Here is a 14871-nt window from a genome sequence, read left to right on the forward strand (position 1 = left end):
GTTGTACTTTGGGACACGCCCACCCACTGTAAGGCTAAGCGTGGTCAGCAACAAGAGGAAGCCGGGTGGAGAGCTGCAGCAAACAGGTGGGAAGTTCTAAACGTGTCGTTTATTAATATACTACTGACCATAAAACAATGACGTGTAAAGTAGTTGCGATTGTACTGCGTGGATTTTATTGTGAGCAACGAAGCTTTTACTACACATACAATACCAGACGATGAATCGTAACACGTGTAACAAGGGTAGAACATTACAACTGCAGTCGCGCTATCATTTTAAACCGCCGTTTTAGTAATTTGTAAAATTAGCGACTTTTAAAATATATACTTTTATATATTTTTATACTTGCCTAGTGCCCACGTTTTTTTCTGATGCGTTAACATAACTTTGAAACTCAATGTGTTATAACGTGTTTTATACCTTTTCATTATTTTTTTTTTAAACCTTCACTTGCTTTCTGGTGTTCGGAGTGTTGCTTCAGTTCAACACAAACACTGCAGTGTGAAGCATCCCTCAAATGAAGAGATAAATACTTCATATGGGTGTGCTGGTGTATCTAAGTCGTGAGTACATGAACCTTTTCAGAAGTCTGCGATGAAGGTATTTGTTTAGATTGTTATGATAGTATGTGGTATGCAACGGGTTACAAGAACATAGACACCAGAGTCTGGTCACTGACCAGACCATATGACGTCACTACACGTGGGCAAATAAATAGACTCAGAGAAGTTGCTGTGAGCCATGGCGGAAGGTGACCTGTCTGTTATTGGTTGACTTGTATGGAAAAGCCTTGAGCATTTAAGATATACTTGAAATCCAGCTTTGTCCTCTTCTCCCGTACTTGAAAGACAATCCACAGCCCAGGAGTTGAAGTTGTTGTACTCATTTTTTTCACAATACATTTAGCTTATTAGGATGCAATTAAACCTAAACTGGAAAACCATTGTGTTGCACTACAGTATTAAGTTACACCTCCAGGCCCAACTAGTAGTCATGTGTCATGCACTAGTATCCTGGAATCTACTTGTATCATCAAAATTACCACTTGTTTTGCCTCACTTGTAATATGAAGTTGTACTCGCACTAGTATCCCAAATTTGTCTTACTAGTGAGGATAAATAGCACACTTGTCCTGGACCTTTTAGTCTGGATATCAAGGGTATCAAAGAAATGCTGGAACAGCATGCAATGACACCAAATGAGAATTGATTGTGGACATACTTTGTTGCTAGTTGAGCGACAAAGTTGCTAAGTTGACAACACTGTCACTCGATGTTTGGAGGCACTGAAGGATAAACACGGGTCCACTAGTTTTTGGTCAGGCTCTGGACACGCATTGATATTCAGGTCATACTTTTCACAATACAGAATGCTGCTATATTATGTTTAGGAATGGGGTAATATTGATACTTTGTGTAATTGTATTGGGTACTTTTGAATTCTACTGATAGCAGGCAGTGATATTTAAGGCGAAGTTTTCCTCACTAATTGGTGCCTAATTGGATGTTTGAAATGTAATGTGTCGTGATGTAACTGAAGTGTGTCAAAGTTGACTGGTTTCGGAATTCACAGTCAATCTGGTCTGTTTTCAGAGAATTGCTCATCAGCAAAATACTTAACTTTTTCTTAACTACATCAAATATCACAGCACTCATGGCCGAAGAGAAAAAAGGCAGTCCATAAATCTTTATGTGGGGATTGTGAAACACTATTTTGCACAGTTGGACTTTGATTTGGAATGCTTAAAGTGTTGTGTGAGCAAGTCATCAAGTAACATGCTTTCTTCAGCCTGTTAGCATGTCTAGCATTTCTGTATATCAGTAAAGTATGCGGGTATGGTTTGACTTACCATGAAAACTCTAAAAATGTATAGAAAGTAACAAATGGTTTCTAATTTTGGCTTACAAGCAAAATGCTCTTCACGAGAGTTTGGGTGGAATGTTAATGCAAAGCTTTCAGTCAATGTGCGTCACTGACTTGGCTTCAATATATCAGTCATTGTATTACTTCCTGTAATGGTCAGTGATTACCTCATTCTTTCTAATCATCTCAGCTGACCACAGAGGTCAGAGGCTACTGGGGCAAAGTTGAGTGGGCAGAGCAACTTGATTTGACTTGTACTATGTAAAACGTTTAGAAAGTTCTGCTTTTCTTATCTTTAGAAATTATTTTGAAAAAGACAAAATAATGCGTTATAGACAATATTTAAATGAGAAAAAAAAAACCTTATCTCAGTGATTTGATCTGGCTTTAAATCAATAAAATGGTAGATTACTAATCAATAAGAGAGAACGAGAAACAAGGGTGTTGTTTAAAGCAGTCACAACTGAGTCAGAGACGCAACGGTCTTACCTGTCTGTTAGAGGTAAGTGGGAAAGAAAATGTTAGGCCATGGGTGTGCGGATATTTGGGAGAATTATTGGTAATATATTAACATTGCTACAATGCTTAGTGGCGTTTTCATAAACTTAAAGAGTAACAGGAAAGTTGAGAAGCTCTACGGTATTGTACTGCAGTCAAACTAGATTTCCTTTTCGTGTGGAATGTATCCTGTAGAATTAGTGCTTCAAGTGGATCTATTTCAAATAATCACCTCACGTCTTTCTTTACGTAAGAGACTCTTTAGCTGTCAAACCTGAATTGGTGTGCAATGCATTAAGACTCTGAAATCTGAAGAACAAAAAGATCAAAAACGTTTCATTTTCAATGTTGAAGTTACAAACATTTACTGTGTTTGAATGTGAAATTCCAAACCAAATGTCAAGGAATGCCATTTCCCCCCCCCCCTTGGAGACAATTATTGAGGTTATCTGATTGACTGAAACTATTTTGATTATCCCTGTCTGTAATGATTCTGAATCTGGGTTTAAGGTCATTTTTTTCCCATCTTCAGGGTTCCCATGGAAGAAAACCTCTATGTTTATTGTCAAACTAATGCCACCTCTTGTAGTTTTAACCTCATACGCACACATGGGCACGAACTTGTTCAACAAGGTTTTGGGTGAACCATTGACACCCTCAAAAGGATGTTTGTGGATAAGCATGAGGGCTAATGCTGTGTTTGATTTGAAAGTGTGGGTGCTTTCTTGTCATCATTTCTGAAGCGCTTCAAATGTGCTCTATGTGATGTAATGATACATTATGCTGCATTGAAAGTGAGATCAGCAGATACACTGTGAGTAATTTGTGATGTTATCATCCACGCCAACATCGACTCATTTCCTCCTCGTTACAGGTACACTCCTGGCCTAAAACAACTCATACACTCCTTTACCTCAGGGTGTCCCTAAAACCACTCCGGCTTTCAGAGTCCAAATTCTTCCTGTGCTCATCAAGCACTCCACCTCCACCAAGTGCAAGGCCCAAGCATCACCATCTGATCCCTCCTCATCACAATAATGCTGAGCCCGGAGTTCTTGCAGAAGCTGAGACTGCCAGATCTGGATTCCGTCAGTCAGTACCTTCAGGGTCTGTCCACATCGACTTTAATCAGCATGGGGGCGATCACAGCTGCAACAACCTTCTATATGGCAACGCGACCAAAAGCCCTGCCACCCATCTGCGATCTCAAGATGCAGTCGCTCGAAATTGCGGTGAGTTTGGGGTCACTCTGCTTGGACGCAAATTCAATTGAAATCAAAGGTCTGTCTATATCAAGATTATTACAATTCAAGAAGAATAACAAAATAGCTACACCAAATTTTGTAACAAAATAAAATAAATAAAAACCAAAATGCTTTAAAAAAAAAAAGAAAAAAAATTTGAAACCACATCTGAAATGTATACATTTATCACAAAACCATAGCGGAAATGTCCATCTTTTTTGTTGTCATCACTTTATAGCATACCTACATGAGGCCTCAGGGTTAATTTTAAATGTATTAATTTTGTTATTGCTGTACAGAAGAAGGAAGGTCAAAGAGAATTGTGGTTAATTAACTTTATCACATAATGGGGACTTTTTTTAATCATGCACTGAACAGTTGAAAATAAAAAACAATACTAAAACTAAAGTAAATCATTTTTTTTAAACAATAACAAAAAACTAATAACTAAGAACCTCCTCTAAAAGCTAAGACTAGTTGAATTTCAAAAACACAAGCCAAACAAAATAAAAAGTAACTATCTTGAAAAATCCACAATTATTTAACTCGTCTTTGTTCTTAAAGCCTGTAGTATCATTTCATATGTATTTATAGTCTCCCGAATGGTATCGGGGTCAGCTCCTGTAGCATAACAGATCACTGTTGTTTTTATGCAAATTAAATGTCATAGCATTTGTGGAAATTTCGAATCAGCGGCTGATGAATGAATGAACAATTGTTGTATTTGCCTTTTTTTTTCCCCAGGGCGGAGAATACATACACCAATCGACTCTGCTAGACGGTGATGATCTCTTGACACGTTTCTATGACGATGCGAATACAATGTATGAATTCTTCCTGAAGGGTGCTCAAGTATCCAGTAAGTGATTTGATGCACCCAACTGACATGACTACACACGTTAACATGGTTAACTTTTTTATTTTTTAAATGTGAAAGACCCAACACATGATTGGTCAAAGATTGTCCCGTGTTCTCTTACTGCTCTCGTAGTGCGTGTAAGATGGCTGATTCAGCACACCACTCACATGACGCCACCTCCTCACATAATTGGAGGCCTCTCCTCTTCCAACCCAGAACGCCGGAAAATACAAATGTGGTTGTAGACGATGAAGCAGAGGAAGCTAGGCTAACGTTGGGCTTATCTTCTTACTACATTGTGGTTACAAACGCGTCTCCTTTCACGCGGTGAAAGATTTGGGGGACATGTCATACACTTAACACAACCAAATTCTCTTCCATCTGTGAAGTTTGCTCACGGGTCACCGTAGAGGGAGAAGGGACCCATTCTACGAGAAGAGCTGAACAAAGTGGCAGGTTGGAGAGGCGTGTGGGCTTCCCTTTTTATGCTACTGCTGCCCTCATGACCCAACCACAGATAAGCGGAAGAAGTTGGATGGATCAACATAAAACAAAAATAGAACAATGGGCAAATGTGGCTAAAAACATTTTGATACAAAAGTAAAATAGTTATTGATTATATTATTGAAATGGTACACAATAACAATTGTGTTGTTTGTCTGTTCTTGAGCACATGTAGGTAGTAGGAAAAAAAAAAATGGTTTTACCAAGTGGTTAATATATGCATGTTACCTTTCAAGATTAGCACACAATGCATCAGCGCCATTATGTATGTAGTGTTTATTGTGTGACCTATTTACAAATTTGACACCAAATGTTGCTATCTTTAGACTTAAAATAAGTTTGTGTGCAGGACAGTGCTTCAAATCCTGAGTGTAGAAACAGCTTAATAGAGAGAAATGGCGATTGGATCAAGCTATTTAAAAAATATACCTCTTGTGTTTTGATTTTTTTTTTTTTCCTTTGAGATAATGGACCATTCCTGGGCTCCAGAAAACCCAAAGGTGCCTATGAATGGATGTCTTACCAAAAGGTAAGCCTGAGCACAATCTGCAACAAAAGCACGGCTGAGATGGATGCTATCAATTCCATTGCCCCTCAAAATTGATTGAGTTTTGTAATTAGTTAACGTTGAACCGGTTATGCAGGTGTTTCATGCCTTAATTTAATGGTGTAGTTTTGAACATACAGTAGCATGCAAACCAAAATTTCATATATAGTTCCCTGGGCATTTTTGTTGAATCGCACTACTACTACTCTATGGAATCACAATGAGCAAAAATAGAAACCCCATGTCACACTAGACATGTCATGTATGTGTTTTAGGTAATGGAGCGAACAGAAAATCTTGGGTCTGCTTTTCTTTATAAAGGACACTCCAAGACCAATGACCCCAACATTGGCATCTTCTCTCAGAACAGACCTGAGGTAAAAAAAAAAAAAAAAAAATGCGCTTAGCGATAACTCAGACGTCTCTCAAGTAAAAACTGTTAATTGGTGTTATCTCTTTTTTGTGTCAAAATTTAGTGGACAATCACCGAGCTGGCTTGCTACACCTATTCCCTGGTGTCTGTGCCGCTTTATGACACACTTGGTGCAGAAGCCATCAACTACATTATAGACAAAGGTAAGAAGCCATCACAGAGAAACTGATGAAAAGTTTAAGTCTTTCTTTTTTAAGTATTTGCTGTAGGTTGCACACGTGACTTGATTTTCTTTGTGGTTTTTGTTGTAGCCTCCATCTCGAGCATAGTATGTGACGTGGCAGATAAAGTCAGCCTGGTACTTGACTGCGTGAAGGACAGGAAACACTCCGTGAAAACCATTGTTGTAATGGAGCCTCCCGCCGACGAGCTGGTGAGCAGAGGCAAGCAATCTGGAATTGACATCCTCAGCCTACGAGAGATGGAGGTCGGTAAAAATGCTTGTTTATTTCTGAAATGTCCTACTTGTCTGTTCAACATATTGACTTTTGCTCTCCTCATTTTTCTTCGTCATTGGACAGGCCATCGGAAAGGCTAACCATCATCAACCTGTGGTAAGCGACTATTAGCTTTTTAGTATGATTTCAGCAGCCAAAAATCACAAGGGTGTATGATTGTGAATGATTTATTTTTCAACCTGAATACTTCAACGTCTGCAGCCTCCCAGATCTGACGATATGGCCATTATTTGCTTCACTAGTGGAACAACAGGTGATGCTCGTACTCTCCACATACTCGCAGACACACGCTAGCACACACACATAACGCTTATGCTATTAAACACGTGTTGTTTCAGGTAACCCAAAGGGAGCCATGTTGTTGCATCGGAATATTGTGGCCAACTGTTCAGCCTTCCTTAAAATAACACAGGTGAGGCACCAATGTCATATCTGACATGTTTGTACACGAGGCTCAGGAAATGGATGAGTATTATTTTCCATATTTTGGTCTGGAACAAATCTTAAGCTGCCACATTTCTACAAACAAGTCGTCACAAATTGAGCTGCGGTCGATATCAGTTTTTATTTGTTTGCTTTTGGTGCTCAACTTGACGAAGGTAGATTAGGTTCAACACTTTTTAATTATAATTTATCACACTGTCTGCTTGTTTGTGTGTGTCTGTGTCACTGGAAATACCTAGGCCTCCTGTCCTTTGGGGCCCAGTGATATCCATATCTCATATCTTCCCTTGGCTCACATGTTTGAGAGAGTTGTACAGGTATGTTATTAGTTGTTATTTCCTCTCAGATGACCTTAATAGAAAAAGAACTGTAGTTCTTAATATACAGTGGTTAATTAATTTGATGTAATACATGAGACTATTACTGAATCAGCAAGGTAATGCCAAATTATATTATTAAAGCGTAAATATAATCTTTTTTGTTATCAGTAGATTTTCTCTTTTAGAAAATGAGTGGAAAAAAATACCAAAGCGCCTTTTTATCTCTTGATAATTATGTCAAATATATTTGTTTACTTGCATTCTTGACCAGAGTCATTTGTTTCAGAGTCTGCATGAGAACACGAATGGTGTCATCGATTTTTTTTCATGGCAGATGTTATTTGTGTGTTTCTCAATGATTTGTCATCCACTTTTTCTTCTGGATCTTTACATTTGTTGTATAGGGAGTGATGATGGTTCAGGGGGCCAAGATTGGATATTTCCAGGGAGATATTCGTCTTCTGATGGATGATCTCTGTACACTAAAGCCTACAGTGTTCCCTGTGGTACCCCGACTTCTAAACCGAATGTTTGATAAGGTGGGGTCTTAATAAGTGGAGCTTTGTAATATGCAATTATAATATAAGAATATAATATGCATTGCCCTTTTTCAGATCTTTGGGCAGGCTAACACTTCTCTGAAGCGCTGGCTGCTGGATTTTGCATATAGTCGGAAGGCGGCCGAGATGTTGAAAGGCATTGTGAGGAGAGACAGCATCTGGGATAAATTGATCTTCAGAAAGGTTCAGGTTAGTCGAGCTTTTTTTATTCCCCTCGTTAATTCCAGCCGACGGCAGTGGACAGTTTATATAGAGTCACATAGAATATATTGCAAACAAAATGTTCTACTTTAAAGGTATGAAGCTGGCAGTAGTGTTGATTATGTATAATAACTTTTTTGTTGTGCCCTGCACAGGCTAGCCTTGGGGGCCGCGTACGTCTGATGATAACAGGGGCTGCTCCCATTTCGCCCACTGTCCTCACTTTCCTCCGAGCTGCGTTAGGCTGTCAGGTAACAACTGCATTTCTTACAAGATTCTCTCACAATGATCAAGTACCACAAAGTTCTGGCATCTAATCTGTGACAACCACAATTACAATCCTTTTTTTCTTTTATCAAAACCTGGTGTTGTATTAGGAGTGATAGAAAATCAGGATGACGGCAAGAGCAGTAATAGCAGTTTTGTTTCATCTCAGTTTTACGAAGGCTATGGACAGACAGAATGCACCGCTGGTTGCACCATGACCATGCCCGGTGACTGGACTGCAGGTACAACTCTCCTTCTGAGTTAATGATAAAGTATCGTGTACAGTAGACCAGCAGAAAATGAGGTATTGCATTGACATTTTCCAGGTCACGTTGGCGCTCCTCTGCCTTGTAATTTTATCAAGCTGGTAGATGTGGCTGAAATGAATTACCTGGCCAAAAATGGCGAAGGAGAGGTGACAGACACATCAAAACTTAACTAAACATGCATTCAGAATCCTAACGTTGTTGTCCGTGTTTTAGGTGTGTGTGAAAGGTCCCAACGTGTTCCAGGGTTATCTTAACGATCCAGAGAAGACTGCAGAGGCTCTCGACGCTGACGGATGGGTTCACACAGGCGACATCGGAAAATGGCTTCCGGTGGGGATTGCAAGCTATGTACTCTCCTTGCAGTACTTCAGAGGATCTGGAAAAGTAATGGCAATATTTGTTTGCAGAACGGCACACTGAAGATTGTGGATAGGAAGAAGCACATCTTCAAACTTGCTCAGGGGGAATACATAGCTCCTGAGAAGATAGAGAATGTCTATGTGAGAAGTGATGCAGTGGCACAGGTTTTTGTGCATGGGGACAGCCTACAGGTAAGTGAGGTTGTGTAAAATGATTGCTATAGCGTAGGATGATTCCAGAGTATTGTAATTGTGCCAATGTTTTGCCTTGTCTATTTTAGATACAAAATCCTTGCAGCACCTCATCTTGCTTTTGTTCTCTTCCCCAAAGGCTTTTCTGGTAGCAGTGGTGGTTCCGGACCACGAATTCCTGTGCGGTTGGACCAAGAGGACCATGGGAGTGGAGGGCAGCTACAATGCACTTTGTAGTCGAGCGGTAAAAAAATGACAACATTGAATGTTTCTTATCAGAGTAGTAATAGCTTGGTTGCACTCCTGTGTTTATTGAGTTTTCTTTTTCTGTCTGCACAGGATGTCAAGGCAGCCATCTTGGAGGACATGGTGCGACTCGGCAAGGAAGCAGGCCTCAAGTCTTTTGAACAGGTACAAAAAGACTCAACTATAAAGCAATGTGACAGTTGATGTTTTGTCTATCTCACTGTTTGAATCTGCTTTGTTGTGCTCTTGACCCAATTGTCTTCTGTAACAATCTGTGTCTTCCAGGTGAAGGCCATCTATCTCCATACTGAGCTGTTCTCAGTCACCAATGGTCTGCTCACGCCAACACTAAAAGCCAAGAGGAATGAATTGAGACAATACTTCAGATCACAAATAGATGAGCTATATGGCAGCATCAAGATGTAGGAGTTCAGGAAGACGTGTGAATTGAAAGACAGCCGAGAACAAAGCTGGAACATGCAGACCAAATGTCAGAACATGCCAATTCACTCCAAATGAATGTTTTACCTCAGATTTTCTACTGTGGGATTTTAATGACCGAAGTGCATTTTCCCCACAACTTAAACCATTCACCAGAAGTCCTTAATGCATGTCTGTGACACTCTCTTGTCACAATAACCCTCAAGGCTGTAGAATTAGCATACTCTACAATATCTAGTTTTAGAACCCTGGATAGTAACTGCGGTGCCAATCTCATATGGTTTATGTTACCATGACTCTTAGGAGCAGAGCTTTTCGACCTCAAGTCTTAAAAAGTAAGTGAGCACAAGCTATCTGCTGGAGAGGGGCGCGTTATCACCATGCCACTGGATTTTCTGTGCTAATTCGTGTAGTCGATGCGTGTGCATGTGGCACATGCAGTGAATACATCGCCAAACTCAAATATAGCTCCATTCATTTTAGCTGAACATTTGAGTACATCTAAATGCCACTTATCAGAAGGTAACGCTAATCTGTGGAGCCAGCAAAACTCAATGCCTCTCTTCTCTTTTGCCTTTGACATGTTGACTCAGTGTAGTCCATCTGTTGTTTGAAAGATGTAGCAGATAAACTTGGTAGGGGCTCAATTATGTAAATTTTCCACAGTGTTAAATTGGTTGGCAAGAACTCCAAATACCCAGTTATTTGTATGCAAGCAATCCAAAATACATTTTTTCATAATGTGGTACAGAAAATGGATGAGTTTTCATACGGGCACACGCACGCACACACGCAGAATAAAAAACATTACTTGCATTACTAAAAGAAGTTTAAAGAATAAGCATATTCCAATTGTAGTAAATTGTTTTTGTGAACAATGACTAAGCTTCATTTAGAATACAACTAACATAAAAAGCCATAAATAATTGTAAGCCTCAGGAAAGGAATGATTAAAGGACAAAGGGAAAATATCTTAATATTTTTGTGATTTTAAACAAATCTGATATTAATGTGATTTTATTTCTTTACAATTATTGAAATGTGTATTAATCGGAACAACTGTGCTTGATCTTAGTTTTTTTTAACTTTATTTATATGAATTGAAATGTACGTTTTTAATTAAAAACGATCAAATGAGTTGTTTGCGTTTCTTTCTGCGTGTGTTTTCTGTACGTGTGAATGTGCGTGCTTGTGCGCGGGTTTGTGTGTACTTGCGTGTAAGTGCGGATCGCGCATTTTAGTCATTGTTCCTATTCGGACTGTTTTATAAGATGTACCTTTCCGCATCACGGACCACAGTGCTGTTCCCCAAAAACTTTTTTAATAGCATATTAAAATAAAAACACAAGTGTTAATAATATATTAAATAAAATTCAAATTTGACATTTTACTATTTTATCATTTTTATTTTTCCATTCTCTCGTTGTCGCACACCGTTAAACACCCCTGTAAATGTGAATGGTGCAACCCGGAACTTAAATGATTTTGCGGGAAGATTTGTCATTTTGGATTGGATTTATTTTGCAAACACTTGTAGTTCGATCTTCGTACTATAAACTCCAAGATGAGGTGAGATAAGTTTACAAATAAGACCATCTTATGTTTTATCATGTCGGGCTAGTACGCACATTCAACAATGCTTTGTAAAGCTACAAACACAATGTCTTATGCCGTTATTGATACCTTTTGTTTTGTTTCGTTATACTGTTTAATATATTGGCTCACCTAAGTAATTGTAGCGTGTTTCTTTTTGGTATTGAAGGGAATGTGTGTTCTTTAGCTCCCTAAAAAGGTTCGTAGATTTTTTTTGATTTATTTCTTGATTTGTTTTTATTATGTGTTGCATAAAAAACATGAACGTCATATTTATGTTGTTTTGTTAATTCAATCCTGCAGAATGCGGCAAGTAAACACAAAATACCATTAAAAAGATGTAACTATTGTTAGAACATCAATATTTCCAGTGCTTGGGAATTACTGAAGTTCAAATGTATATTACCTGTTTTCAGTTTTATTCTTCTAAGGCAATCTTGTTGTCTATAATGTTGAACATTACCTAATTTTCCTAACCATGAACTTTGAATTTAAAATAGTATGAATTGAAAAGTACTTAAATGCCTTGCTTCCACAGTACCCGAAAGAGCAGAAGCGTCAAGGCGGCGCCCATTGCACCAGTTGGCAACAAGGTGACTTGAAATACAAATACACTGTGATCTTCACATAAATATGTTACTCAATTGATTATGATGAAAGAAAATGTCCTTTTGTTTGGCATCCAGAAATCCTCATCTCTGGACTCTGGCAACCAATCTACAATTGGTAGTGCCAGTTTCTTAGAAGGGCTACAGGAAAAAAATGGTGAGTCTTTAAAAGGTCGGTCCATGTCACTATTAAGATTGTATTCATCTTTAGCCAACTTACTTCTGGACTTAGCTGTAAGAAGCTACAGTCTGTAACAATGAATGACAGACTTATGTTAGCTTGTGTCTCCAAGGTAACCCTCTGCACAGTACTGCCATAGAAGATGATTTCAACCTTTCAAAAGAGCCCCAGAAGACAAAAAGTCGAGTGGGGAAGAACATCACAAAGAAAGTGAATGAAGTGGTCAAAACCAGGTAGATTCTGCCGAGTAAACCACTAAACTTATAGTTGCAAATCACAGTGTTTATCAAACTTGGTGAATGCCAAAACCTTATTAAAAGACATGATATCATCGGCCACACAGCATAATTCTAAATAAAGTCATTTTTCGATATTTTCAAAACAATTTTTAAAGAACACATTGATATTTGTTAATTGGGACTTTGTCCTTTCACTCGTCAACACATCTGATTGAGGTTTTTGTTACAATATCAATAAAAAGACTACAAAATTTGTGGGTTTTTTTCCCCCTTTCTTTTAGGACTCAGAAAAATGAACCGGCAAAGGTAGAAAAGAAGAGAGGTTCACAGAGTAAAAAGTCAAGGGGCTCACAGGTACAGTAAAAATGTTGTCTTCTCCAATATTGTTTTTTGCAGAGAATTTGAGTATCTGAAAGTTGGTTTACCAGTAGTTGATGACAATGCTGTTGCCAAATGTCTGTCCTCAGGAAGAATCAGACACCGTCCCTTGCACCAAAAGGAGACAAAATCAAGTTCTGTCCTCTGATGGTGACACAGACGAGGACACAAGCTGGGTACTCAAGTACCTCAGCTTCAATGTTCTTGGTAGCTAATCGTCTTGTTCTAATCCTGTCCTTTGTTTTGATTTATTTAGAACCCAAGTCGAAAGAAAGCAAAAATCCAAAGTTTGGAGAGAACCTCAAAAAAGTTGACCAGAGGTACTGTAAAGGGCTAATGACTTAAAATGTACATTTCTTAAATTTGATGGCATGTACATGTAATGTACATTTCTTCACAAATAATTTCTTTTTATAGCATCTGCCTTGATTTAATCGCTTCTGGCCAAATGACAACCACAAGTGTTTCCAGTTGTCAGATGGGTTTTCGAATTCCTTCATTAATTATAACTGTACATGTAATGCATCTTTTCTTTAACAAAGCAGACAAAGTCCAAAGGAATGGGAAGAAAAGGAAAAAATCTCAAGGAGGAACAGAGTTGGAAGTGGTGATGGAGGCCTTCCTCAATTTCTGTGATGAGTACAGGTACCCGTAATTGTTAACCAGAGCAGTTTGTATAAATAGAAATGTCTGCAACTTGAAACCTCACGTAAGTATTGGTGACAAAATGACTTGTGGGAAAAATATTTACTGTGTCTTACAGGGATTCTGTCGAGTCTAATGCTGTCAAGAAAGCAATTGATTGTTTCTCCAACAGTGTCAAGGAACAACTTCTTGAAAAGGTTGGTCTCCTTTGTTAAAAAAGAGGAGCTGTTGTGTATTGCCATCTCACAGTACACAATTATTGCAAAATGAAAGCTTATATTTTGGCCTTGCAATTTTCTTTCAGATGGCCTCAAATAGAGAGTTTAAGGCTCTGAAACGGGAAAATTCCAAGGTAACCAATCTCTGTCAGAGAGACTTTTTTTTTCCAGTTGTAGAAATCATAGATATATAACAAGTCTCAAATTGAATTAGCATTTTCTTATAAACGATATGTACAACTTAAATCTTGTGAATGATGAAAATGTTTATGATCGCCCTATGTTAATCAAGTACATTTGCTTCATTTTGTTATTTTGACCCATGTGTGTGTCAGGTGAGCTCCATGATACGTACAAAGACACAGCAACTTTTGGATGCCAAGCATGAGCTAATAAGGTGAGGCATTTCTAAGAGAAAAACACCATCCCAAATACAGCAAATAATCAACTATAAATTTAATAACGTTTTTTTTATTAATAATTAAGAAGAGTAATGCAGCCATTTTCACTAATCTCAATAAATTGAGTTTGATATCACAGGAGCGCTTGTCTTTCTGACAGTTTTATACAGTACGGGTAGTAATTTCAATAGTATCATCCAATAGGGCGGAGCGGCTCGTGGACTTGCTGCAAAAAGAGAAAAATGACCTCAAACTAAGATTAGAAGATCTGAGAAGAAGCCAGGCTTTCCTCAAAGATATTAGAGGACTCACCCAAGTATATCTGGACTACCGGACTGCACATCCAAAAGAGAAAGAGACAGTATGAACAGCTGCACTTGAAAACACGATAAGTACCCACATTGACACATGTTATTCTCTATCTTCTTCCTTTTGCAGTATGGTACATCCAGTGTAGCAGCTCAACTACTGGAGACCTAACATTCTCAAGGAGCATAGGACCAGCCGAGACTGATCAATAACGATCAGGAGAAAGAACTGAAGGGAGATGGCAAATAATGTGTTGGACAGTGGAGTCCTATACCAATACACAACTCGTGTAGGATTCACAGATTATTCCTGGTTAAGTAATGATAAATGCAATATTTTTTAAATATCAAGACGAAATGTGTATTTTCAAACTATAGAATGGTAGCATAAGGTTTATTTATTGTATAGAAATCTAATATTAAATGTAAATGAGCCAATTTTTTGTTCCAGCAAGAGTCGTGGCTGTGTGCGTATTTTATGCCTTCATAAAAGAAATAAAAACTTCAAAAACGTCTCAACCTGACTTCTACCGTCTGGGCGATTCGATTAGTTCTTGTTCGTCCAATCGCGTGTCTCTTCAGTCAAACTGTT

At 38.4% G+C, this 14871-nt stretch overlaps 2 protein-coding genes across 4 annotated transcripts; both read left to right on the forward strand.

Annotated features, from left to right (window-relative positions):
* Positions 1-10621, forward strand: LOC119128807 (long-chain-fatty-acid--CoA ligase 1-like). Of its 2 annotated transcripts, none has more exons than XM_037261584.1 (21): positions 1-86; positions 3239-3596; positions 4353-4467; positions 5436-5500; positions 5794-5895; positions 5995-6094; positions 6203-6378; positions 6473-6505; positions 6611-6662; positions 6748-6821; positions 7093-7170; positions 7578-7712; positions 7788-7922; positions 8090-8185; positions 8371-8443; positions 8528-8616; positions 8684-8800; positions 8878-9021; positions 9161-9265; positions 9361-9432; positions 9553-10621. In XM_037261584.1, exons 2-21 carry the CDS (start codon positions 3402-3404, stop codon positions 9691-9693), a joined length of 2097 nt encoding a protein of 698 aa, XP_037117479.1. In that variant the 5' UTR covers positions 1-86; positions 3239-3401; the 3' UTR covers positions 9694-10621. The 2 variants fall into 2 exon arrangements, with proteins under 2 accessions (XP_037117479.1, XP_037117480.1); XM_037261585.1 differs by lacking the exon at positions 1-86 and adding an exon at positions 2347-2368.
* A 297-nt stretch (positions 10622-10918) lies between these two features.
* cenpu (centromere protein U) lies at positions 10919-14798 on the forward strand. 2 transcript variants are annotated; one of them, XM_037261218.1, is made up of 13 exons: positions 10919-11277; positions 11840-11894; positions 11988-12066; positions 12203-12323; positions 12611-12683; positions 12797-12883; positions 12964-13027; positions 13250-13352; positions 13471-13549; positions 13657-13704; positions 13906-13967; positions 14176-14332; positions 14410-14798. In XM_037261218.1, exons 1-13 carry the CDS (start codon positions 11273-11275, stop codon positions 14449-14451), a joined length of 975 nt encoding a protein of 324 aa, XP_037117113.1. In that variant the 5' UTR covers positions 10919-11272; the 3' UTR covers positions 14452-14798. The 2 variants fall into 2 exon arrangements, with proteins under 2 accessions (XP_037117113.1, XP_037117114.1); XM_037261219.1 differs by having other exon boundaries at positions 13253-13352.
* Positions 14799-14871: the final 73 nt, after the last annotated feature.

The sequence above is a fragment of the Syngnathus acus genome, chromosome 10 (assembly GCF_901709675.1).
Source record: "Syngnathus acus chromosome 10, fSynAcu1.2, whole genome shotgun sequence".
Taxonomy (NCBI): domain Eukaryota; kingdom Metazoa; phylum Chordata; class Actinopteri; order Syngnathiformes; family Syngnathidae; genus Syngnathus; species Syngnathus acus.

What these genes read in the sequence shown, in the direction of transcription:
- LOC119128807 (XM_037261584.1), top strand. Translation starts at nt 3,402, where the DNA reads ATGCTGAGCCCGGAGTTCTTGCAGAAGCTGAGACTGCCAGATCTGGAT. An exon ending in TCTCTCAGAACAGACCTGAG is followed by an intron (nt 5,896 to 5,994) that starts GTAAAAAAAAAA and finishes GTCAAAATTTAG; the next exon opens with TGGACAATCACCGAGCTGGC. An exon ending in TGATCTTCAGAAAGGTTCAG is followed by an intron (nt 7,923 to 8,089) that starts GTTAGTCGAGCT and finishes TGCCCTGCACAG; the next exon opens with GCTAGCCTTGGGGGCCGCGT.
- cenpu (XM_037261218.1), top strand. An exon ending in AATGAAGTGGTCAAAACCAG is followed by an intron (nt 12,324 to 12,610) that starts GTAGATTCTGCC and finishes CCTTTCTTTTAG; the next exon opens with GACTCAGAAAAATGAACCGG. An exon ending in AAAAGTCAAGGGGCTCACAG is followed by an intron (nt 12,684 to 12,796) that starts GTACAGTAAAAA and finishes GTCTGTCCTCAG; the next exon opens with GAAGAATCAGACACCGTCCC.